The sequence below is a fragment of the Drosophila sulfurigaster genome, chromosome 3, assembly GCF_023558435.1.
Source record: "Drosophila sulfurigaster albostrigata strain 15112-1811.04 chromosome 3, ASM2355843v2, whole genome shotgun sequence".
Classification (NCBI taxonomy): domain Eukaryota; kingdom Metazoa; phylum Arthropoda; class Insecta; order Diptera; family Drosophilidae; genus Drosophila; species Drosophila sulfurigaster.
The window spans coordinates 14,698,047-14,723,749 of NC_084883.1; the positions used below are offsets into that span (position 1 = coordinate 14,698,047).

Sequence of the window (25,703 nt, forward strand, 5' to 3'; positions counted from 1 at the left end):
GTGGGAAATATACAAATAACAACCTTTAACTAATTTGCTAAATAAATAATATAATAAAAAAATCAAATAGAATTCTCCACTAAATAAATATAATTAAAATTTAAAAAGAATTAATGTGAAATCAAATGGTAAAAGAAACCTAAACAAAATTGTTAAAAAAAAATGCGAAAAACAACAACGCAATTGCATTCTTCGATAAATAAATATTTATTTAGTTACAACAGAATAAACTCTTGCCAAACTAAAGGTGAGTTTATGGTAAAAAAAAAATAATAAACAACCTTTAACTAATTTGTTAAATAAATATGAAAGAAATATATTGCACACTTTCATAAAAAAAATAAATACAAATTCCATTTAAAAATGGTAATATGAAAATTATATTCTTGCCAAATAAAATGTGAATAATTTAATGCTGATACTAAAATTATTTAATAAATAATAATGAATGCAAAACTAATTACTATATACGCAATGTAACATTTTAATTCACATTATTTTGTATATTCTTGATGGTGTAAATTGCATACAAAACGCCAGCTCCTTAATGGCAGTTGCTTATGCTTCTGCCCATCACTTCGATCTCCTCCCTCCCCCGACTTGGTCACGCCTAAATGGGCTTTTTTGCCCAGTAAACAGCAAGCCAACTTTGCAGTCGCATCCTCTGGCCAGTCAGAAACTGTTGCAACTTCAGTATTGTTGTTTTGCTTGTGCGATTAATAATTAGTATTTTATTGTACAAAACCTACTTTTCTGGCCCGTTGGCTGTAATTAATTGTTGCGTAAGGCCAAGAAGTTACAGGCAGCTGCAACAACAACAAGCCAAAACAACAACAACAACAATAACAACAACAGCAGAAGCAGCAACAGCAACAGCAATGAAGAGCTGTTTGTTGTACATCCGTCCGGGCGTAAATGCCATCGAATGCGGCTAATTGTCAATAATGATGCAGCGATGCGTGGCAAAGAGGCGGCAGCATCCACATCGACGTCGACATGGACACAGACCTTTGACAAACCAACTGAAAACAAACAAAACTGCCCAGCAACAAAACCAAAAAAACAACAAACAGTAAGAAAACTGCAACAGCAACAGCGACAGCTGCTATTGCATTTTGCAATTTCAACTCTTACAACGAATTGCATGACATTTGTCTCTCTGATTGCTGCTGCGCCCGACAGTCGCATCGGGTTAGAGGGGGGAAGAAGGGCACGTGCAACATGCAGTGGCATTTCTTGGCATATCAATTTTTAGGGTAAATGGACACGCAAATGTTGCAATGTGCTATAAAAAAACCCAAAACACAATAACGAAAGTTTATTTTATTTTTACGTGACATATTGCAGCAAGCATTGCGAATAAGATGAACGTCGGCTGAACTACTAAATCTTTGCCTTCTACATTCTTCACACTTTATTTCGCTCTTATTCGTTATTCTTATTCGTCGTGCTACGAGCGACGAACGAAACATTAAGAGTTGCCTTATATAATGTTGGGAAGTAGCATATATAGTATTTGCTACGAGAATTGAAGTACCGGTATTAAATCATACATTTTTACAATATTTTTTAACATTATGTCTACATACAGCTGTGTTCATTAAAATAGCAGTGTGACAGAAGTAAAACTATATATCGTTTTTATAACATATGATAACATACATATTCAAATTAAAGTTAAAAAGAAACAAATTAAGAATCAATTTTTATAAATCAATCAGCAAACTTTCTCATATGTGAAAATTCAATTGTCATTCATTGATATATTCTAAGAGATTTACACAGCAAGCGAAACTGTTAGTTCTTTCACAATATTACTTAGTAAACTGAATTTAAATAATATTTATAATATAATATTCAAATTATAAATTTGGTAAATAAATAGAAAATAAAACAACAAATTTCACTCTTCAATATATAAATACATCTTTGATTGAAATAAAATATACTCTTGCCAAATTAATTAAATGTAAACTAATGGTAATAATATAAAATTTAAAGATTGAAATTAAAAATATATTTATTTTATTCTAATTAGAATTACAGAGGTTTAAAGTATTGAGTTTAATCTACTCTCAAAATTAGATCTTTTATCAATTCTTTAAATAATATATTTAAAATTGAGCAACACCAGTTTAGTTTTTTAATTTGAAGCTATTCTAAAAATGAGTTCATTTATTTAATTCACAAAACTCGGGTGCACAAATTATGAAATAACATATGCTTGCTTTTCCTAGATTTGAAAGACTTAATATGATATATTCAAACCGCGATTCACTTAAATATAGCACTCCATATAAATTGCATTCCCGGCAGTATTAGTAGAGCACACAAACAATAAACAAATCAAAATTATGCCGCACATATGCGCACTTAAGTGGGCGTAATCCACAACTGCAACTTTGCCTTAGAGAAATCTATTTTTGTGCAACAATCTCTCCCGCTAGCAAAAATGCGCCCTGAAGGTGAAATTTTCCCAAAAACGTTTAATTGTAAATTATTGACAGAGTTTTGCTGCGATTTCTGCTGTGCTCAGAAGGAAAAGCAAAACACGTTCGGCTTTTGGGGAGGGCGTGAATTTAACGTTAAATGTGTTGAGATTGAATGGGTTTTCACTCGTCTACAGAGATTTTAGTTTGGGGATTTTAGGTGGGGTTTGCATGAGTTCAGCCCCATTGGCGAAGCCTTGTTAGGAATGAAGACATTAGTGGGTCACTCGAGGGTTAATAGCAACGTGCAGTTGTAATTAATCAACTTGGACACGATAAAACAGCGCCAAAAAGAAAAAGGAAACCAATCGAAAGACTTAGGCAACGAACTTGCTAGCCAAAAGCTATTAATTTAAATAGATTTGTAACATTTGTACTATTAATAAAATTGCAGTTAGTTTTAATAATTTAGATTGATGATGGTATCTCATGTTCTTAACGAAACTCGAAATCAGCGTGAAGCGTGTAAAAATTCACTTGAAATTGTCACAAGGCACTTAAAAAGAATTATTCCACAAACGATTTGCATATTTGTTACAAGCATTTTCGTTTCACTTTGTCATCGTTTTTATTTCTGAAGTTGTCTAAGTCAGCGTCAAGTTCACTAAGCTTCGCCTTAAGGGCAAATGGCTTGTGCGGCTTTAATTGGCCCTCAAACAAATGTAAGTTCAAAGCCAGCAAAGTCAGCTAAATGGGCAAAAGCAGCAGCAACAACAGCGGCAGCAGCACTCACATAAATTTATGGATAACCTTGGGCAAGACTTTCACCCGAACGAAGCCAAAACAATAGACTGAAGAAAAAAAAAAAACAACAAGCAAACATCATCAAAACGGAATTAATTCATCAAGGTGTCAAATTATGACGAATTCGGATTCAAAGCAATCCGCAGATGAATGTCAACTTTGAGAAGCAAAAAAGAGATAAGGAAATCGAAATGCAGAAATCGAGTGAGAAAATATTAAAGACGAACTTATCAATACCCTGATAATGCAAATAGTTCTAACGGAGTGTCGTTTTCTGGTGCTGATTGACAGCTATGCTACCCTATTACCGCCCATATTTAGAGGGTATAATACAAAGCGAATTATTAAATAGTCGCAAACGTGAGGCGCTCATTTTGTTTGTCGTTAAACACGTATTTTACATAAATATTTAGTAAATACAGTTATGCGGCAGACGAAACTGAAATCGAAAAAAAAAAAATCAAATTCAAAAACCAAATGAAACTTGTTAATATTATTATTGTTGTTGTTGTTGTTGCAGTTGTAGCTTGACCAGTTGGTTTGGCCATTTTGTCAATTTGATGTTTGCCGTTTGCATAATTAAGGTCGATTAGGGTTATTTCTTGTCTACTACTTGTATGCAGATGACGATGATCATCATCATCATCAGCAGCATAATCATCGTCGTAGTCATCGTGATGCTCGTGATGATCAAATGAATCTTGAGCTCAAGGTTACGGTTATAACTTATAACAGTGCCTGACAGTTGCACACACTAAATCAGAGCTTTCTGAACTTGCACAACTCTTGCAATCAGACCAAGAGATATATCTTCTTTTTTTTTTGGGTTTTCGGTTGTTGTTTTTGTTTTTGTACAGTCATTTATTTACGAGTATAACGTATGTATATTTCCACTTTGGCATCGCGTGCATGACCAGAGCTGTAAAGTGATGTAATAGACATCAAACGGCAACAGCTTTCTCAGTCACAGTCTCAGTCTCAGTCTGCAATATTTGCAATGTGTTTGTTATGGGGCAATTAAGCTTTTGAGGGGGCCCCAATTTAAAAGCCGTCACCAAACAGAAGCGCCAAGAAAGCCAACTGGCTGAAGCGTATTTGGCCACATTTCGTCGCCGTTGGTAAGTGTGGAATTATGCCAAAAACTATTGAAAGAGCCGACGCGACACGCAAGAGCCAACGAGCGAGAGAGTAAGAGAGTAAGAGAGGGAAGGTAGCCAAAAAAAAAAGCAAGTTGCATTGTCAGCTTCCGCATAATTATGGCGACATAGACAGACAGACTTATACACTTTGCCATATTGTTAACAGTTTGTGCGTCTGTCTTTTGCCTCTTTCTGTTGCATTTTGTTTATTGTCTGCTTATGGGAATTTTTGATGGCTTTTTGCTTTTTGCTTTTAGCTCTTGGCTCTGTGTTTTGGTCATTGTCTCATTTCATTTCGCGGCTTTCTTCACCAATTCGCTGACACAACAGTCGCAGCCAGAGCCACAGCGGGCTTAAACTGGGGGCGTCAGCGTTTTACTTTAATTGACATTGACAGTTGACCAGAGCCAAGCCATAACCATAGCTAAAGTTAAAGCCACAGCCACTGTCTTCACTATTGGCCATCTTGACCATCTGCTGCTGTCGACATTGTGCTGATATCATCGCCGGTTTTATCCACACACCTGTGTGCCAGCTACTTAGTTTGCCTAGTTGTGCACTTTGCTTTGATAATGAACTTATTTCTTTTTACATTTCTTGATAAACTGCTGAGCTGTGCCAAATGCCTTGGGCCGGCAAACAGGGCGCATGAGTAATGGACTTTGTTATTTTCTGCAGTTAAGTAATGATTACGATTGAAGTTTTTAGTTCAACATGTTTTTGTTTTTCCATAGAAAGTTATATAAGCATCTACATAATTGAATAATGCAAGCTTTAGAAATTCAAATAATAAATAAATGGATTTTAGACAATCCGCTAGAAGTTTGCTGCTCTTTCACTTTTATGCATTAACCTTAGAAAGCTTTTTAATGGATTCTTTCATGCTCAAAATCGAAAATTATCATAAATTTCGCAAATATTAAAATTGGCCTTCAACAGCGACTTTTCGCATTATGCAATAGAGACTTTAATGCATAAATATATTTTATATACGAAATGAATCGAAATGAACCTTCAGCAGCTTTGCTCTATGCAATCGCCAAACATTTAACTCATTCTGGTTTTTTGAGTGCGATGTTATCATTCATAAGCAATCTGTGAGAAGACATTTAACAAGTTTTTTTTTTCATATTTTGAAATGCGCATTTTAATGCATTTGAATCCATAAATTTCCAAGAAAAGCAAAAAGACCTTCAACACCTATTTTCTCATCCAGATTTTGCAACCCTCAAATATTTGATATGATAGCGAAGACCTTCCTTATTTGGCAAGATATATAGTTGAGTCCATAAATAAGCAAGATCGGACCTTCAACGGCTTTTTTTACACACAATTAACAAACGGTTTTTTTCTCTCATCCCAATGCAGCTAAAGCCATGTAAATGCAGCTTATCTGAGAGATGAGATTCGTCGACTCCCACACACAAATCACAACATAGTCTAGTTCGGAGCATAACAAACTGACATAACAGAGTTCAACTGCGAGCGTTTTGCCAAACTACAAATGTAACCTAACAAAAGATAATAAATTTGATTTTCTTAGTTTACCTGTTGCAGGTTGCCGGTTGTTGGTTGTCAGTTGTCAGTTGTTGGTTGCAGGTTGCAGGTGATGACGGGAAGGATTACGTAAAGTGTCTGTGACCTGAACTCTTTGCATTTGCTTAACATTTCAAATCAGCTGCATTTCATCCGTGTGGAAGTGTGTGTGTGTGAGAGAGTGTGGGTGTAAGGGCGAATGAACATTTCCATTGTTTGGCTGACGAAACAATAGATTGAGTTGGGAACTTGTACCTTGAATGTGTGTTGCACACACCCGCTGACAGCTGAACGATGCTGAAAACAGCTGTTCAAGTGCTTTTTTAAATGTACAAAAGACTACCGAAAAATCCACTCAAATAAAACTATGTTTCTGATTGAATTGTTAACGTGACTCGGAGCTAACATAAGAACCACCTCAAACAAGTTTTTGAATATATGGAAACTTTTGATTGCCATCTTATTAAATCACAAAATAAATGCCAAGAGAACCATCAATTATGTGTCATTTAAATTCATGCTAACCGCGCGAACAGCCCAAGCGCTACGATGCGTATACGTAATATGGCAAACAATCGTGAATGAGTATTTTTTTCTTTGAACAACAACGTTTTTCGGCACTGCCTTTCAAATAACAAATATTAGAAAATATTAAAAAAAAAAAAATAAATAAATAAATAAATGTAAAGCTATGAACAAGTAAACACTGCGTATACGTAATGTATATAGTTAATTAAACAAAAGACGAGCCATAAACAGGTTGGATAATTAAACATAACGCATAAAGAAATGCCAGGCAAGCACACACACACACACACATTAAATTTTTGTTTATTTATTTGTTTATATTTGTATGTGGCCATAGAATGAGCAGCAGCAACAATAGGAGCAACAAAAAATCAACTGCAAACAGTCGGAACACATTTCGGAATTAAAATTATTCGCTGCAGCTGCAATTGTTGTTGGTGTTGTTGTTGCTCTTGTTATAATTTTCCAGCTGTTGTTACAACATGCAACAGACACTCACACACACTCACACACACACATAACTTGTAGATTGCGTGCAGCATTGCGGTCGCAGTTGGCGTCGCAGTTGCCTGTCGGAAAAACTGTAGACCGCAAAATGAAAGTGAAATTGAAATTGAAATTGAAGAAGACGTCAAAAGCGCAGCGCAACAATAAAAATAAAACAACAACAACAGCAAAGCTTTAAGTATTATGCAGTGTTTGTCTATGATTTTTCGTAATGGCTAAAACTATTACATTCATGACATTTGCATTTAACATTTGTTATTATTATTCTTTCATTGCACTGTTTGTTCAGTTTTAACGCTAATTCATTTTGTTTGCCTTTTTTCGTTTCGTATTTTCAAATCATAAATATTGCATATTTATGATTCGCAACAGGAAATAAACTCTGTGCGAATTGTGGTCTGACATGGTTTCTGTTATACTTAAAAGATTTTAGTGTTGGCCCCTCTTTAGCAACTTTTCGATTAAACCATTTAATTAAACAAAACGAGAAAAAAGGGAACGTGTGATTTGATTGCGCAGCTGCTATTAAACTAAAATTGATACGCACATTAGCAACCGCCACAACAACAACAACAACAGCAACAACTGAAAAACTATTTATTAAATGTTGGAAGAAAAAAACAAAGTGTAATTAAATAAAAAAAAAAAAAAGGAAAAAATCACACACACGGCCTGAGTTGAAAATACAGTGAGACAGAGAGACAAACAAACAGGTTACTCGAGTTTCTTCTTCGGTGTCAATGAAAACGCAAAGCGCATAAAAAAAGTGAAATAAAAATATAAATGAGTGGTAAAAAAAAAAATAAAAGATGAATTAAAAAAAAAAGTGGACACTGGCGTCGAACTGATGAACGATGCCGATCACAACAGCAAACAACACATCGAACACAGCTGACAAGGTTTCGATTGAATCGAATTCGATTCCGAATCCGAATTCGAGTACAAAGCCAAGCCACAGATCATTTGCCTTAGCATAAACAAACATTGTCTGGAATTGAGTGAAGTCTCTGGCGGCGTGTCCATAGAATTCAAATGCATAGAAAGTTGCAAATCTACTGTTACAGTCTGATTGGAGCTCAGATCATTATGCATACAACTTAAAAGCTAGCCTAGTCGAGTGTCTCAATGTGCAGTTTGAAAGCTCTACAAGCTTCTCTCTCTCTCTCTCTCTCTACTGTTGGCTTCTCTCTCTCTGCTTCGCTCTCCTCCGTCTGTCTTTCACTGGGCTTTGTTGCAATACAAGCTGCAATAATTGCAACAATAACAGCGAGGAGAGCAGAGTAAAGCGTATCGGGCAATAATAACTGTAGCAATATTACAAAATCGACTACAATCGAAGCCTGAAAGCGGCCCAAAAGACCAGCAACAACAACAACAATGAGATAATAACGTGCAGAGCCAAAACTCCAAGCAACAACGATAAAAAAAACGTTTTAAATGCATTTATAACTAAGTACTCATATACCAGTATATATAAATATATATACTGTAGTATTTCTTTGTATGTACGCGAAGAAACAAATTAAATAAAATGAAACAAAATAAAAGCAAATCCGTATAGCAGAGAAGCTGACGCAACTCAGAAACAAGCCCACTTTTGGCATAGCCCTGGAAAAACTCGGAAAGCTAATCGCAGTGGCTCGATTAGCAACTTTGAAATAAAACTTTTAACTTTTAACAACAACAAAAACAACAACAAATTTTAACGTGAAACGTGTGAAGGTTTTAATTAAATAACTTGTCTGCAAATTAGTAAATGACAACGAAATTCATTTGCTTGCCATCATCTATTCGATTATTAAATCATTTTTATGGCCACAAGGCAGACAAACTGTCTAAAGAACCGCCAGGCACCGGCGAGAAAGCAGAATTTCACAGTTAAAAACGTGGATCATGTGATAATTTATCTAGCAAAAGGGCACTCGATAAAAAAATGATCTGCTCGATCAAATATTCCTAAACAATCTTAAACTCTGCACTTATATGAATTACATTTTTAATTAAAAACTTACCTAAGTCCGTAATATTTCTAACTTCGATGCGGCCCCCGTGAAGGGCGACAAACTTAAGGGGAGAATATCCTTTTGGGAATTGCTCAGGATTATTACAGCACTCTCATATGCATATGCAGTAATAGTTGTAACAGGCACACTCGATTGCGAATTGATAATTTACATTTGATTCTAGATATTATCATTCATCGAACACCTTTTAGCGTTTACGAGTATTTTATTTTATTTTGAATTGGGATAAAGAACGCGCCTGCGGACTGTGTTCTTCCTCTGGTTGAGAAGTTCTGGCTCTGATCTAAATTTGATGCGACGATAGCAATACCGATAACGATAACAATAGCCAAACGATTGCCAAACGCGCGGCGATTACTGATAACTGGGGAACAGAACAGAACAGAGCAGATCAGATCAGATTGGGAACAGAACAGAACACAGAACCCACAACACGAACGGAAAGAAAGACGAACAGCGATTAAACTGCAGGCGGGCAGTGCGCTAACATTAAATACGGCGTGAAATTTGCTTGGCAGGCGACTTTAAGCTGCTCTTGGTGTTGTTGTTGGGGTTGTTGTTGTTGGTAACGAAATTTATATTTCACTCATTCCATTTCATTGTGATTGTAATTGTATTGCTTTTATTATTTCTTAACCTTCTGTGGGCTCAGAACACGAAAAAACATAAACAATAAAAAGCGCGGCGACAACGATGACGACGGCGACGACGACAACGACGGCAGCGACAACGCAGCAGCAGCAGCGACAGCTACGGCAGAAGCAACGGAAAAAAATGGCAGACTGTCAGACTGTTGGGTGCGAGCGAGATGGGAATTAAAATGGAGATTATACTGAAAGGCAGATTCACTTTTTTCTTTATTTTATTTTTTGCTTTTGCTTTTTTTTTTGTTGTTGCTTTTGTTATGCCCAACACGATTACGAAAAAACGGAGAGTTGAGAGATTGCAAATTGAGCTTAATTCGATCGAGCTGAAGCTGCTGCCATTTCATATGAAGTTGTTGTTGCTGTTGGGGTTGCACTTATTGCCACTGCACTGGGTAGAACTTAAAGGCAGCCTTTACATAAGCAGCGGCTCTTTCTGAAACTCCTTTTGATTTGAGTTTGTTTTCTTGCCTTTTGCGTTTGCTTTTGAAATATTTTTTTTGTTAACTTTATTTTGTTGTATTTTAATTGTTGGTACGAATAGTTGGTTGCTTTGCTCGCGTCTGCGTGCCGTTTTTGTGGCCGTCTACGGAAACTGGTCGGCGCACACTAAAGTTAACGTTCGCTTGGGCAGCGCTGCGCAGTCCAAAAAATATAGCTCACGATGATCGGGCCAGCGACAGCAACAACAAACACCAGCGATAAAAGCTGATGGTGCAAGCGAGACAAACAATAAAACCAAAGCCATCGTCACAGCGCAGAGCTTTGGCCCAACCAATGTTGTCGTTGTTGTTGCTGCTGCTTGGCTTGCTTGGCTTAGACCAAAAAAAGCTAGTTGAAAACTTAAAGCCAAAGCCATTGCTTTAAAGTTGCCTTGAAAGCTTTCAATGAAAGCGAAAACGTAAACGAAAACGATAGCAACAACAAAACGGCAACAGTAGCAGCAGCAGCAGCATAAGCAAAAGCAAAAACAAAAGCAAAAGCAAACAACACTTGCATTTTTCATAGTAGTTTGTGCTCAATACAGCTGTAGCTTTTGAGTGAGACTTGTGAGTGAGTTGCTCTTGCGCTCTCACGCTCTCTCTCGCACTTTACTTGCGCTCTCTTCTCTTGTTACGCTCAGCGTTGAATGACTTTTCGAGTGCATTTTTGTTGCTGAAAAGCATTTGATTAATGTTGTAAAGATTTGTTTTAATTAATCTTTAGCTTGCAATCTTCACATCACCTGCATTGACTCATTGACTCCATGCTAATTTTCAGCAACAAAACAGACATTGTTTAATTGCTGGAGTTTATGAAAATAAAATTAATTAAAAATGTGTCATTAAAGGCATTGACAGCACTGCACATTCCCAACAGGAAGCTGTTAGTTTATCAGCATCTGTTCGTTACCCCTTACACTCCCCCCATCTACAGTACTCCCTTTGTGTATTCTAAAAAAAAAAAAGAAAATTACAATTTATCGTAGAAGCAATTAAAATTTGACAACCAAATTAAAACGTCTTTCTCTTTGTTAAAGATTAAGAAAGAAAAGTTCATTGGCAGCAGCGTATTGTAATTTTAATGATATGAGAGGTGATTGTGATCCATTATAATTCTAATTTGACTCCCCCATATTAATAAGATGGTCATAAATTGATGTGAACAATCAAAGCGGTCCAATTAAAAGGTAATTGTCACACATTGCAATCAGAATCTCTGTTTCTCTCTCTCAGCTAAGTGTGAGACGGAATAATAACTTATGTAGGAGGCGGTGCAAGTACAGTGAACCCTCAGAAAAACGTAAGACCAGCAGTCACTCGACTCCTGGTCGACTGGTCAACTGGTCGTGTGGACGACTGGACGACTGGGTGAAATGGCAATGAACTAATCAAGCAACCCAAAGCGTATAAATATTGATACCAGACTCTTGTCTCCCAAAAAAACACTGACTCAACGTTGACGTAGCGATGTTTACGTCGATCCCAATATCATATATACATATATATCTTACATATAGCCTGGAGATGCCAGGTAACCTCAATTGCCATTTACGGTCTTATATAAGCGATATAAGCGAAATAGTAGATTGAAATCTTCATCGGATCGGTGTCATTACACGTGTTGTTGCCTCGCTTGGCATCGCAGCATTTCAAGCGACATTTAGCCCCAGCTACGATTGGAATCTATTAATGAGCTGTGATATTTTCCTCATCTCCACCTCCAATGACTCGGTAGCTGGAGCAGCAACAGGTTTCGTTTCATGGGTCGTCGCAGTTACTACGGAGCTGCAGCTCCTCCAACCGAATCCCAATTGAACTCATTACTTTTATGTGGATTTCGTGCTAATTGCCTTGCATTTGTTTACATTGTCTTAAATTTGCTCGTTTTTTTCGGCTGCTTTCTCACAGTCTCCAGCAAAGTGTCTCTTCTAAGCCGAAATGCCAGCGCATTACCTTTAATTATTGTTTTTCATTTCATTTCGATTGCTACGCTTTTGTCTGTCTACTTTGCCGTATTTGTTCTATGTCAACTGTCAGCGATTTGCACAAAATTATTGACAATTCATCCAGTTTAGTGACACAATTTCAACTGATTTGGCCAGCGACACACTCAATGAGGATTATGCACTTGTCGAACCAAAAAAAAAAAAGAAAAATATAATAAACAAGACACTTTAAAACTTACTTTTTCAACAATCAGTTCAAAACATACCTCAAATTATTTTTAATAATTTTGAATAATAGCAAACTTAATATTGAAACTAAAGGCACGATTTCTGGTACATATGATAATAAGTCTGAAAAAAACTTAAAAGTTATTCAAACAAAATAATTGTGTATTGCAAAAACCGACTGCAGCTTACTTTATCTCATTGCATTGTTATATTTTAAACTATATGGTATATTTTTAGAGATGTAGTATTTCGATACACCAAATATAGCTCTTGGTATATTTTAGTATTTTGCATTGGTATATTTTGAAGTCTATAGACGATTTTAAATGATGTAGAATAATATACTAAATATGTCTTTGGTATATTTTAGTATATTGTCGGTAAATAAATTTAATATTTTTAACGATAAACGCACAATGTTTTGCTTTTATTGAAATTGGGTATCGAACACTCACTCGTTATTTTTTAGAGCTAAAATATTATTAAATGATTTTCAGAGGCATCTCTACTCTCCCAATAAAAACAGCATACATTCTTATATTGGTTTCTCACTACCTTTCTTTTATATGTTTGGTAAGTGAAGACCCAACAACCTCTTCTCACCACGGAGCTTCTGACTCACATTAATCCATGTCATTGCTAAGGTCAATGCCAGTGGCCCGCATCGACAATTGCCCAATAATCCACAAGAGATCAAGAGAGGAACGCATCGAACATATTTCATCCGCCAACTCATAAGACAGCAGCATGTCGTTAATGGTAAGTTGTCGTTTTACGAGGCGTCAATCTGCACTTAAGCATAAAAAAAAGCAATGTAAAATTTTCAGTCAACATACAATATGGCATAAATACTCGTATGTTCAATATTTATGGCTATTTCGAATTTCTATATACAAGTAAATGACAAACAAAGAAAATCAATAACGATTTGCATAATTTTCAACATTTCACGCTGCCTAATTCGGTTTTGGGGATTGGGAATGGGAACTCGAATTGGAATTGGAATTGGAACCGATATAAAAAAGAGTAGAAAGAAAGAAACAAACAAAAATACAAAAAACCGCCAACGAAAATTTACGAAACTGTCAACGGGCACAATCTTGGGTCATTTCAAATGATGTAATATAAATAAACGGCGACTAATCAGGTTTTAAACTTTAAGCGAAATTGTAACACAAATCGCCGATAGTAAATATGAATTTGTAATAAACTAAAAATTGGACTCAAACTGAAGAAATGTGCATACATTAAAATGCAAACCAAAACCAAAAACCGAAATTCAAAATTCGAAATGTAAATTCAAAAAATATATATAAAAAAAAAATTGCAGCACTTTAAACAAAAATATTGGAGTAAAATCGATTATATTATAAGCATTATTGCCATTATTATGTCAGAGCAACTGGCTACCAGTTCGACAAATCCCCCATGGACCAAAAGAGCCACAGAGACTACAGCGAACCGTTGTGGTTACAGCAAGGCGACACCAAAAAGCAAAGGCAACAACAACAACTGACCCATAAACTGGGTCTCTTTTTGGCCCTCTCCCCTCTCCCGGCTTCTTGGCGATTACTGTTATTGTGGCTTATTGACTTTGTGCTTCTGTTGTTGCTATGACTTCGATTCATTCAAACAAAAAATCTATAAATATTCATAAGTTAACACACACAGAACTGGCTCCTGCCTTGCGCAAGGAAAACGGGCGCAATCTACAATAGTTGAATATTAAGTCTGGCCCCTTAAAAACAACGGTTATAAACATTTATTAAAACAATTGGGCAGCAGGTTGCAGCCTACTATACTAAAAGTTAATTGAAGTATTGCCAAAAGTGGGTCCATTCTAGACGAGTTAAAAATTTGACTATTTTATAATCAATTTTTTACGCATTTCAAAAAATATTCTAAATACTTCCTTTAATTAGCGTTGAATATTCGTTGTTTTCCTGAAGTGATGAGGACATAATTATCACCCGCCAGAATTTCACACCTTAAAGTTCATTAACGTTAGAGAGTGTCAAGTCAATTTAATTGATGAAGCGGCAATATAACAATATGATTATATCAATTGGCGCTGATATACGGTAGCCATTTCCTGCAGTTTGTCAGTATCGAATTCAATACAGAATTCCCGTGGCCGCAGGCAACGGCCTATAAATGAATTAAACATGCAATTACCAAAGTGTGAATCACTTAGACAGGGGGCGTACCTGTCACTTAAGCAGAAAATCATTTGTTTAAAGAAAGCAGAACATACAAACTAAGCGAATAATTTGTCAGCCTAAAAACGTTGATTAATTGTTCGAAGAAAAAACAAAAGACTGAAGCAACGAACTTGCAACGTGCCAGTCGTAAACTCAGTTAACTCGACTGGTGTCAACAATTTTGAACACACTTTACGCATATTATTAATCTTAATTAAAAAATCTTTTAAAAATAGTCATTAGAGAAAGTAAAGCAAAGAATATTATTGCATTTTAAAGGACAAAAAAACTTTACAATTAAAGCATAAAATTTGCATTTTGCAATTTTGCAGTAAATATAAATTTTGAACCCCCGACTTGTAATTTATTTCAAACCATTAATCAACTTCTTAGTTAAGCCAGTTTTTTTGTTTATTTTAAGCCGCAATGTTATTTTTAACAAAAATAAATAGACTCGAGTGTGTGAACCGTCGATTAAAGTCAATAACTTGCAATGGCAGTTCCTTAGCCTTTTGTGCTTCTCAGAATGCTTTGACGTTTCGTTCTGGTTTCTTACAATTTTTTGGGTTAATCAGCGATAAAGCGCTCATCGACGCCTTTAAAAGCATTGTGCGAAAATTACTTATTAACAATAAATACGTTTCAATATTGTAATGAGTGAAAAGGCAAAACAAAACAAAAAAAAAAAAAACTTATTACAAATGGGCATTTTGTCTTTCACTGTTAATTGCAGCTCATTAATTTGCATTTGAAATTAATTGCCAACGTTTATGCATTGTTATTCACTTTAATATTATTTTTTGCTGCCTGTTGAGATTATTACTTCCTAGGCAATCGGTTTTGACACATCGCCTGTCAGACGTCGTCGTTGTCGTCGTCGTCGTTGCCATCGGTCGCCATCTCAATAACATAAAATAACATCAACATTTTTGTGGGATTCCGCGCAAATCCCACATCGACATCCACTCGTTTTGGAGTTCAAGTTTTTGCAATTGACCCACAAATTCATTATGCATGCAAAGTTGGTAATTGAATTTGTATATATCTCGCCTTTTACATTTGACGTATACGTAATTTTGTATGTATTGTCTGTCTAACAAACAACTCCCTAACGCGTCGACGCGTCAACGCGTCGGACTGCTGACTTTTTATTTCCGTCAACATTTCAGTTATTAGATACAATTACAATTAATTTTCGTTTCAATTTCAATGGCTAAGCACCGCGATTGGCCCAGCATTAGGCATCGTATAGTATAATAATATGTTGAAAGGTCTTTGATTTCAATGGGATATAACACACAGTATTATTGTTGTAGCATACTCGATTGCATGTCTTGTGAGTTGATGGGTTTTTAATGCCTACGCAAATGTCATGAGCGAACATTTGCAGGGTCGCAACCATAGGTTATGGGGTCCCACTGGGACTGGACCATGTGAAAGATTATACTGTCTATTAACAGTAATTATATAAGCTTAAAAGGTTTTGGCTTATGTGAAACAAATATATTTTAATAAGCAACTTCATTTTAATTAATTACATTTTATTTATACATTTATATATGTGAAGTACTTTAAGACCTGATTCGGTGACCCAAAATTTGAATAATTTTCATTTTATACGGCACGTGAGTCGAAAAACAAATGTAAAAGTAACAACAACAATCAAACAAAAGGTGAGTCAAGTTTGTAAATTAGTTTATTGCACCGCCATTGGTTCCCATTACAAGTATGTTATTCGATTAATTGAAATGCATTTACGCATTTCTACAAACATATAAATATATTCACACTCCACAACTCCATTAATTATTCTTATTGCAATCAACGAAACTCCGAGATGCTAAAGAACACCTTTAACTTAAGTCGATCTATGCGATCGAAGCTGAATGTCGCATGAATCGCATATTCTCCAGAAGGCAGAGGCAACATGTCCAGCGCCTTGATGGGAAAACGAAAGTGCTCCACACATAACTCCTCCTGGAAAGAAACAAAGAAGCCCAGAAAATATTGTTAAATTTGTAGATTAATATATTTGATTAATATAATACATGGTTACACAAAATTGAATAATTAATTGAAAAACAGATTGATGAATATGTGGATATCTTAATTATGTTATACTTTTGGGAAAACTATTAAGTGCTTAAATGATTGATATTTTTGTGAAAATATTTAATATATTGATTTATAAACTACATGGCTAATTTTTATTTTTTTGATTAGTTAGAGAAGTATATTAATGAAATATGTTAATTTTTTTGATTAGCGAAAGAGCTAAATTGATATATAAATATATTGTTCAAATTACAAATTAATAGATTAATAAATTGAATTCATCTCAATTGATTTATTTAAACATTGGCCGAGTAACTTAAACATTAGAGTAATAGGCAAAAATAATAAATATATTGAAAACGGATTGATTTAAAAAAGTTAATGGAATTAATAAATACTTTTGGGGAACACTATTAACGGATTGATAGCTTGACATTTTAACTGATGTAATGGATACATTTTATATTGAATGACTGAGAAAGTTTATACACAATAAGAATGATAATTTAACAACTTTTGCTGTGAAACATATATTAATTTTTTTAATCATAAATAGAATAGAATTTTGAATAAAATTCATATTTTATAAATAAATTTTTATTTTACAAAAATTTAATTTATAAATGTATTTAAGAAATCAATTTATAATTTAGAAATACACATTTTTTGGTAAATAATATGCTCTATGAACTTAAGTAATAGTTTATGTATTAGGATTTCAATTAATCGTTTTAATTAATAATTGAGGAACTTACCGGTAATGGACATTGCTTGACATTTGTGTGATTGGCGAAACTATTGAATATAATGTTGACAAAAGGATGATTGCGCTTATCCAAATACAAACACAGATCGGAATGTCTGACATCATACAGAAATGGTTTATAGCCGCTAGCACGCTTCAACAGTTGTATTCGCATCTGCAAAGCAATTAAAAGGCCAAAAACTTACAGCTCAAACACACTATTATATCAAAATTTTCCAATATATGTAAGTAGGTTCTACAAGTAGGCCCTAAAATTTGATTGACTTAAATATAAATATTGAAAGAATTTAAAAAAAAGAGACATTCCCTCAAACATACAATTAATACAAATATAAAAATTCCATTGTATAAAAGAAAGCAAGACATTTGCATCGAAATTTGTTAAACATGTGTTTCTTCAGCATCGTGACGCGATTCTTGATCATAACCTTTGGGCTCCTGAGGCCCGCACGTTACACCCACCAAGCTATCGACTTGGCCCGAGAGCGAGAGCTGACTGCTTGGAGCAAGTATTGGGTAGTCTATGCGGGTCTGGTCTGCATCGAGATGTTAGGAGATGCATTCTTCGCCTGGATGCCGCTATACGCAGAGACCAAGCTGCTGATTGTCTTGTGGCTGATTGTATCAGCGCCCCAGGCGAGCGTCTGGGTCTTTGATACGATTCTCCATCCGCTGTTGATACGGCATGCATCAAAGATCGATCACTTTCTGGTGCACGGTAAAGCGCATTTACTCAGCGATGTGCTGAGATACACAACGGAGTTCTGTGTGCGCAGTTTGAACTCTGTGCTGCCCTTGGTATCACAGTTGTGGAAGAAACCTCCTCGCCATCCGCAGACTGATGATGCTCTGGATGCTCTAAGCAACGAAGAACCTGATGATGTGGAACCGAATAAAGAAGAGTCCAGAGCGCATTCTAATCAATATTTGGATGCGATCACTGAAGAAGAGTCCTATGACATCGCGTTTCCATCATCACAATCGCAGTCGATGGGACAAATTAATGGAGTACAACGTAAAAATAATTTCTCGAAGCTTTCCATACCAGATCTGAACAAGAAACTGACAACTCAACTTGCTGCATTGAATCGCACCAAACGCAAACCATATGTCTACGAAAGACAACTAGATGCTACAACTCTTAAGGACGACACGGAGGACTCGCTACAAAGCCAAATCCTTGCTGCCGAACGTTCATTACGATCAGTTCATAATGCCAGGGAACGACAACGTTTTCCATAGGGTTCTCGACTCGATCGATATATTATATACAAATTCTCAGTAAAACGACTCTTAGAAAAAGAGAAACAACTAATATATGAACGATTTTGAAGATAAATAAATCTTTACGAAATTTTTAAAATGTTTGTATTATTTTATTGAGATTTTTAATCATCTATATAGCTTCATATTAATATTTATATCCGCTAATCATAGGGTAGAAGGATATTATAATGTTGTACCTATAGTAAATGTATGTTTCAGACAGAAGGAAGTATCTTCGACCACAGATTTATATATATATAATACATATATAATATATTCTTGATCAGCGTCAACAGTCAAGGAGATATATATAGCTATGACTGTCAGTCTGTCCATATTTGTTGTATACTTTGTACTCTGTGGTATATTTTCAATGATATAGTATATCGATAAGCTAAATATAACCTTCAGTATATTTTAGTATGTTTTATTTATATGATTTTGATATAGTTGAAGAATAATACCCGCCCTATTCTATTGAAAATGGGTAGCTGGTAATATGTATGGTAATAACCTCCAGAATATTAAAGTAATTTTTTTCTGTATATTCATTTTTTACATTTAAGAATAAAACCGCCCTCTCTACTAGTTTTTTATTTTTTTTTTAATTTTTAAATTTTTTATTGACATATTTATTCCTCTGTAAACCTTTATATTGATTTTTGTTTATTTAGTAATTTGATCTTATATCTGATTTCAGTGCTCCACTGATCTCGATCCCTTCACTTGTTTATTACAATTTTAAACGTTAATAAATTTGGGTTTATTGAATGTTATTGTATTATTTGGACATTAAGCGTAACAATTTCCCGTAAATAAAAATGCAAATTAACTCATGTAATTAAAATAAATACCTATAAAAGTAAACAACAATTCTTACGGGCATTAAAATCTTCTGAGTTGATTGCCCTAGGTCACTTTTCGAGAATTCACTGTACTTTGAGGAAACCAATGCGTTTAAATTTCCAGACACTTTCCAAATTGACAAATCGAACCAATTCTGAATGTATTTGGAATCGATTAATAATTGTAATCATTATATATAGACAAGTTGAAATTGCTACATTTTACTTTAATTGGTCCAAACCGAAAATCGAACTATATTTTTTTTGTTTATTTGTTGTTAACGCTTTGCTGCATAAAATGGATGTGTATTTTCAGCAAAATCAAAGAGCGGAACAGACTACTATATACAACACTGTATATAAACTTATTTCCAATATATTTTTCGCTGAATTCATTGGCTATTTCGTATAGAGAACTCACCGCAACTGGTTTCTTTGGGAACTTAAGGATCTTAAGCCGTAAACTCATTTCGGCCACATCGCGTTTAACCGCATATAGTCGACAGGCAGTGAATGCTGTATAGTTGACATCCTGGCTAACGCACTCGACATTTGTAAACTTGGCCAAAGCGTTTATCTATCGAGAGAGGGAGATCACATTAGTTGTCGCCCATAATGCGAACTGATCCACGACACTTGCTTGCACAATTTGCCCGATCATGACCAAATGCACTATGAACCAGATGAACGCCATTAATAATAGCAACAGATCTTAAACATATGATCGATTCGCGTTCGCAGTTGTTTTTTCTATCCGCGGTCGAAAGCCAAACGCGCGCTGTTCAATCGCCAACTGATTTTGGCAATAATTCGTTCTCGAAATTGTATACTAAAATTTTGACCGGATTCCCAATAAATTGAACAGCAATTTTCTTTATTATCATAATTACTCAGCAATTATATTGAAATTTGAAAAACATTAAATCGACGATGGTGTTTGGTGTTTAATGAAAAGACAAATCAAATTGTAGATTGACCTAGCGATCTACTAAATATCTTCTTCTTCTTCTAGTTACAGATATCTTACAACTATTATAGTTCTCTATTTGTGTAGGTGTGTTTGAGTGTGTGTTTATGGAATTGGTGTAATGCTTGCGATATCTAATCGCTTCCCTCATCCTCATCATCATCTTCTTCGTTACTTTCATTGGTCTCCTCATCACTAGCTTCCTCTTCGCTTTCACTTTCCTTTGCCTTCTTCTTGGCACTTCCATCAACAGATTTGCTCTTCTTTTTCGCCGGCTCACTAGACTTGTTCTTGGCCTCATCCGAACTGGTGGAATCATCATCGGATATGTACTCCTTGCTCTTGAAACTACCGCCCGATGTATTTGCTTTCTTCGCTGGCGATGCTTCAGTTTTGCGTTTCTTAACCGATTTGCTCTTTGAGCCCTCATCATCGCTGCCAGCATCGGCGCCTGGCTTATAATTACGCATCTCGTCCTGATAGCGCTGCTTATCCTTGGCAGCGGCATCCTCCCACTTGCTTTTGTCCTTCAGCTCGCGCCACATCTCGCCGCCCTTCTTGGCAATTTCTGTAACCTTAATACCGGGATTCTCGCGCTTGATCTCCTCTCGTGTATCATTAAGCCACAGCATGAAAGCAGTTGTAGCACGCTTCGGCTTATTGGAGTCCTTCTTCTTTGTGGGCTTTTTCTACAATAGGATTGCAATTAGTGTCTCAATCGATTACAGTATTAGTTTTAGTTCAGTTACCGTACGCTCCTTATCCTTTTTCTCTTTCTTCTCTTTTTTCTCCTTCTTCTCGCGCTTCTTCTCCTTGTGTTTCTTCTTGGGCGAACCGTCCTCATCGCCGCCTCCACCACCACCGCCTCCGCTGGCATCGCTGTCATCGTCCGAATCGCTCTGAACATTGCTGTCATACTCTTCGGCCACATCGGATTCATTTTCATTGGGTTTAAAGTCCTCATCGGTAGATTCTTCATCCGAATCATCGCCATCATCATCATCCTCCTCCTTCTCACGTGCCTCTGCCTTCAGTCGTGCCAGATAAGCATCCGGCTCGTTCTCATTGTCTGAATCACCGAAGTCCACGTCTTTGTAGCCGCTCTTATCCTTGCCCATGTTGCTCACATGCAGTTTCTTCTGTGTGATGAAATCGAACAGCTTGGCGTACTCTTCCTTCTCAATCGACGAGAAGATGTGCACGGTGCCATTCTTGAGCGTCACCTCAAAGTCAAAGGATCGAGTCGAGCCGCCGCTACGCGCGAAATTCACTGAGCTAATCTCCTCGAAGCGAATGTGCAGCGGTGGCTTGTGTATGTAAATGAAACCACGTTCCAACGGATACAAATAGCCAGCGGCCGCCTTGAACGAACAGCCTACGGCAGCTGTGCCGGAATGTCCAATGAAGTTGCCAGGTCCAGTAATCTTACGTCCAATCAGCACCTTCATTACCTTACCCATCACTTCGTAGACGGGACCCGAGAGTTCCTTCTCCAGCTTGCCTTCGTACTTATCGCGCAACTCGGCTTCACTGAAGGGCAGCTCAATGGTTGTCTCCTCATCGGGAGCAAAGAGCAGCACCAGATAATGATAGCGTGTTTGGCCCTGCTTGATGGGTGGATCCAGCGATAGCACAAAGAACATTTGACGACTGTCCTTGTGCGGCAGCATGAACAAACGCAGCACCGAGTCCATGGGAATTTTGTAATCGAAAGTTTTACCGTGCAGCTGGAAGAATGTCGAGAAGATTTTGATGTCGTAGCGACCACGCGGCGTCAGTATATGAATCTCGCGGAATATGGCAATCGATTCGCCAGATGCCGATATCACTGACGCCTTGTTCATCACATTCGAATGGAACTTTTCCACTGGATCCTCCTCAGCCGACTCCACAGCGGGTATATGAAAGCGCATCTCCAGCAAACCAACCGGTGCATCATCGTTCTGATGAAATTCCAGCGTAACTTCGTTTTTGCCGGTGACACACTGCGAGACATGTGACAGCGGCACCTCAAAGATGGTCTTTGTGTCCTTGTCAAAGCTCAGCACAGAGCCCATGAAACGGGCAGTGCCCCAATTCCAGCCCTTGACGCACATCTCCTTCTCGACCATTTCCTGCGAATACGCATCCTTGATGTATTTGCCCAATTTCTCGTGTTCACTATCGCGGAAGCCCGTAAAGCGATGCAAGGCGCCGCTCTTGGTGAACACACGAAGTCCCCAGGTGCCGACGAATTTCTGCGAATTGATCAGATCGATGTCATCGGCGGCAATTTGCTCCACTTTGCCTGTTTTGTTGTTTTTAAATATAATATTCTGTTCGGTTAGCTTCAAGCGTCCCGAAGACTACAAAAGGAGAGAGGGGAGAGAAGAGAATTGCTGTCAGACAAAAGCAGCTGAGGAATTTGCCAATTTGCGACACTTACCAAAACACCGCGAACTTCGGCGTTTATGTCGTTGTACTCCAGCGCGTCAACCATGTTTAATGTGTCCGGCACCAGTTAACGAAACGATAAGCAAAACTTATAATTACACCAGTCTGCGCAATTCTTCAACAATTCGCAAATACAAAATTTGCACGAGAAAAATGCCGACAGAGCGGAGACACTGCGCGCCCAATTTTAGGTTAGACGCTAGAGATGCGAACTACTCGATAATCACATTAAGAGTGACGGTTATTTTACAGCTACTATTTACAGCTGACCGCTATTTGTTTGCAGCGCTAAAGTGGTTCTATCCATTGAAAACAGCTGTAACAAAAAAAAAACAATCCAAAACAATTTTCTTTATTTCTTAAAGTGAAAATGCCGGATTCTTTTTCTAATTTTAATTTTTAAAATAGTGATTCTAAATCGATGTCATTCCCTTTACTTCTTTTAACGTACAAGTTGGCAGCACTGCACAGCTGTTGCTTGCCGCTTGCTATCGATATTCGATACTCCGATAAGTTAAACAAACACCTGAGGAAAAACATAAACATAAGAGCACAACGTTTAGCATTTCTTTAATTCAATAATTAAAATACAAACCGTGCAATGCAGCGTGGTAAAATATCATTTGGCAAAATACAGCTGAACGTAAATAAAACTCCAGCTGAGCCGAAAAAAGATAAACAAGAAGATGCCGGTGGCTTTAAGAAAATGGACAAGCAGCAAATGATACGACAAATCGAAGATGTGGCCGAGGATCTGGAAAGTCAGCATCTGAAGGAAGTGATGGGCATCAGTGGCTTTGGACGCAAGGCGGCCAAAGTGTTTGACATCAATGAGCAGATTGCCAAAGCGCGCACAGCAGCGCCACCTGCTCCAGAGCCACAAGCAGCGGAAAATGAGGATGAGGATGAAGATGTGATAGGACCATTGCCTCCAAGCGCAACAGTGGCCGAAACTGAGCAGAAACAGCCTGCAGAACAGACTAAAACCAAGACACCGCAAGCAGCTTCAGCTGAAAAGGACGACGAGGATGAGGACGACGCCGACAGCGATGGTGACTCGGATAGCGAGGAGAGTCTGCCTCGTCGCATTCCTTACACACACGAAGTTCAAATGCAGCACGGGTCACGTGCCGTGCTCGCTTTGGCTGGCGATCCATCAGGCGCACGCATTGTGTCCGGCTCGATTGACTATGACATGTGCTTCTGGGACTTTGCAGGCATGGACTCGTCCATGCGCAGCTTTCGTCAGCTGCAGCCATGCGAGAATCATCCAATTCGTGCACTCCAATACTCAGTGACCGGCGACATGATACTGGTCATTTCTGGCAATGCACAGGCCAAGGTGCTGGATCGCGATGGCTTCGAGAAACTCGAGTGCTGCAAGGGAGATCAGTATATAAGCGACATGAGTCGCACGAAGGGCCATGTGGCACAGCTTACCTCGGGCTGTTGGCATCCCTTCAATCGCGAGCAATTCCTTACGGCCGCCTTGGATGGCACTCTACGTATCTGGCAAGGATTTCGGGTCAAGGAGCAGCTGCAGGTGATTAAAACTAGAGCACAAGGTGGCCTTCGAACGAGTGCCTCGGCCTGCAATTACAATCGGGATGCCACACTGATTGCGGCAGGCTGTGTGGATGGCTCCATACAGACCTGGGATACACGCAAGATGTTTGTGAATACGACGCATTGTGTGCGGGATGCGCACCAAAAGGGCTCAGAGATCACGTCCATTGTATTCTCCTACATGGGCCAGCAGCTGGCGACACGTTGCAACGACGAGACCATGAAGCTGTGGGATCTGCGAAACTTCAAGAAACCCATGCACAGTTGGAACAATCTTTATTCACGCTATGACACCACTGATTGTTGCTTTAGTCCCGATGATCGCATGCTGGTGACGGGTGAATCCCTAGCCAAGGGTCAAACGGAGGCAAATTTGCATTTCTTCAGCACACAAAGCTTTGAGCAAGTGCAGCGTATTCCGGTGGCCGGTTCGCATATCATCAAAACGCTGTGGCATCCCAAGTTAAATCAACTATTTGTCAGCTGTGGCAATGGCATCATCAAGTGCTACTATGATGAGCATCGTAGCATACGCGGCGCCAAGTTGTGTGTGGTGAAGACGCATCGCAAGCGACAACCGATGGAAATGGTGGGCGTATCTCAGATCATAACTCCACATGCCCTGCCCTTGTTTAGACAAGAGAAAACGCGTTCCTCGCGCAAGAAGATGGAGAAAGCACGCATGGATCCCGTCAAATCGAAGAGACCCGATCTGCCTATTACCAGCGGTCAAGGTGGTCGTGTGGCTAGCTCGGGCGGCACACTCTCCTCCTATGTCATACGGAATTTGGGTCTGAGCAAGCGTGTGGACGATGATCAGGATCCACGTGAAGCTATCCTGAAATTCGCTAAAGATGCGGCAGAGAATCCTTATTGGATTGCGCCTGCCTACAAGCAAACTCAGCCCAAGGCTATATTCTCCGAAAAACTGCCCGCTGATGAAGGAGCTCCCTCAGCCAAGAAATCCAAAACGGAATCAGATGCCACCTAGTTTATAAATAGACATTACCTCTGAAGATTATTTTAGCTTATAAATAAATACAGATTTTATTAGAACTTTCCTAAAATGTTATAATTTACTCAACAGAATTTTCTAAATTATATATCTTACTGTATCTGTAAAGTACAGACAAAACTATAAGTTTCTATTCTGTTTTGACTTCAGAGATATATTAATCAAAAATTAAAAGGTACTTTAGAATTGGTTTAAATTCTATTGGATTTATCAGATTGTGAAAAGGCATCCAAAAAACTTGGATTCAATTTTAACTAAATGTTCAAAACTGTCACAGTGTTATGCAGATACTCGTAAGAATATTTCTAGGACTTCACTGATA

At 37.6% G+C, this 25,703-nt stretch overlaps 5 protein-coding genes and 1 long non-coding RNA gene across 14 annotated transcripts in view; 3 read left to right on the forward strand and 3 right to left on the reverse strand.

Moving 5' to 3' along the window:
- Positions 1–10,217, reverse strand: part of LOC133841097 (A disintegrin and metalloproteinase with thrombospondin motifs like) — a 57,623-nt gene extending 47,406 nt beyond the window's left edge. For 3 of the 9 annotated variants that reach the window (XM_062273378.1, XM_062273384.1, XM_062273381.1), the window contains exon 1: positions 8,956–10,214. The gene's annotated coding sequence lies outside the window, so the exon portion shown is untranslated. Of the gene's footprint in view, positions 1–8,955 lie in introns of all 9 variants that reach the window. The other 6 variants (XM_062273383.1, XM_062273382.1, XM_062273379.1 and 3 more) reach the window with 4 other exon arrangements.
- Positions 10,218–12,911: 2,694 nt separating this feature from the next.
- LOC133841112 (uncharacterized) lies at positions 12,912–13,545 on the forward strand. Its single transcript, XR_009894260.1, has 2 exons — positions 12,912–13,026; positions 13,095–13,545. It is a non-coding gene; the product is annotated as an uncharacterized LOC133841112 (long non-coding RNA).
- A 2,608-nt stretch (positions 13,546–16,153) lies between these two features.
- On the reverse strand, positions 16,154–20,245 carry LOC133841109 (uncharacterized). Its single transcript, XM_062273405.1, has 3 exons — positions 19,822–20,245; positions 17,279–17,443; positions 16,154–16,445 (listed from the first exon to the last, which is right to left on the reverse strand). The coding sequence occupies exons 1-3, from the start codon at positions 19,867–19,869 to the stop codon at positions 16,290–16,292; spliced, it is 369 nt and encodes a 122-aa protein (XP_062129389.1). The 5' UTR covers positions 19,870–20,245; the 3' UTR covers positions 16,154–16,289.
- LOC133841105 (uncharacterized) lies at positions 17,550–18,652 on the forward strand. The gene has a single exon (XM_062273400.1). The coding sequence runs from the start codon at positions 17,677–17,679 to the stop codon at positions 18,529–18,531; it is 855 nt and encodes a 284-aa protein (XP_062129384.1). The 5' UTR covers positions 17,550–17,676; the 3' UTR covers positions 18,532–18,652.
- A 79-nt stretch (positions 20,246–20,324) lies between the features above and the next one.
- On the reverse strand, positions 20,325–23,006 carry LOC133841100 (FACT complex subunit Ssrp1). Its single transcript, XM_062273395.1, has 3 exons — positions 22,793–23,006; positions 21,117–22,712; positions 20,325–21,056 (listed from the first exon to the last, which is right to left on the reverse strand). Exons 1-3 carry the CDS (start codon positions 22,844–22,846, stop codon positions 20,502–20,504), a joined length of 2,205 nt encoding a protein of 734 aa, XP_062129379.1. The 5' UTR covers positions 22,847–23,006; the 3' UTR covers positions 20,325–20,501.
- Positions 23,007–23,301: 295 nt separating this feature from the next.
- Positions 23,302–25,430, forward strand: LOC133841102 (gastrulation defective protein 1 homolog). The gene has a single exon (XM_062273398.1). The coding sequence runs from the start codon at positions 23,402–23,404 to the stop codon at positions 25,355–25,357; it is 1,956 nt and encodes a 651-aa protein (XP_062129382.1). The 5' UTR covers positions 23,302–23,401; the 3' UTR covers positions 25,358–25,430.
- The last annotated feature ends 273 nt before the right edge of the window (positions 25,431–25,703 follow it).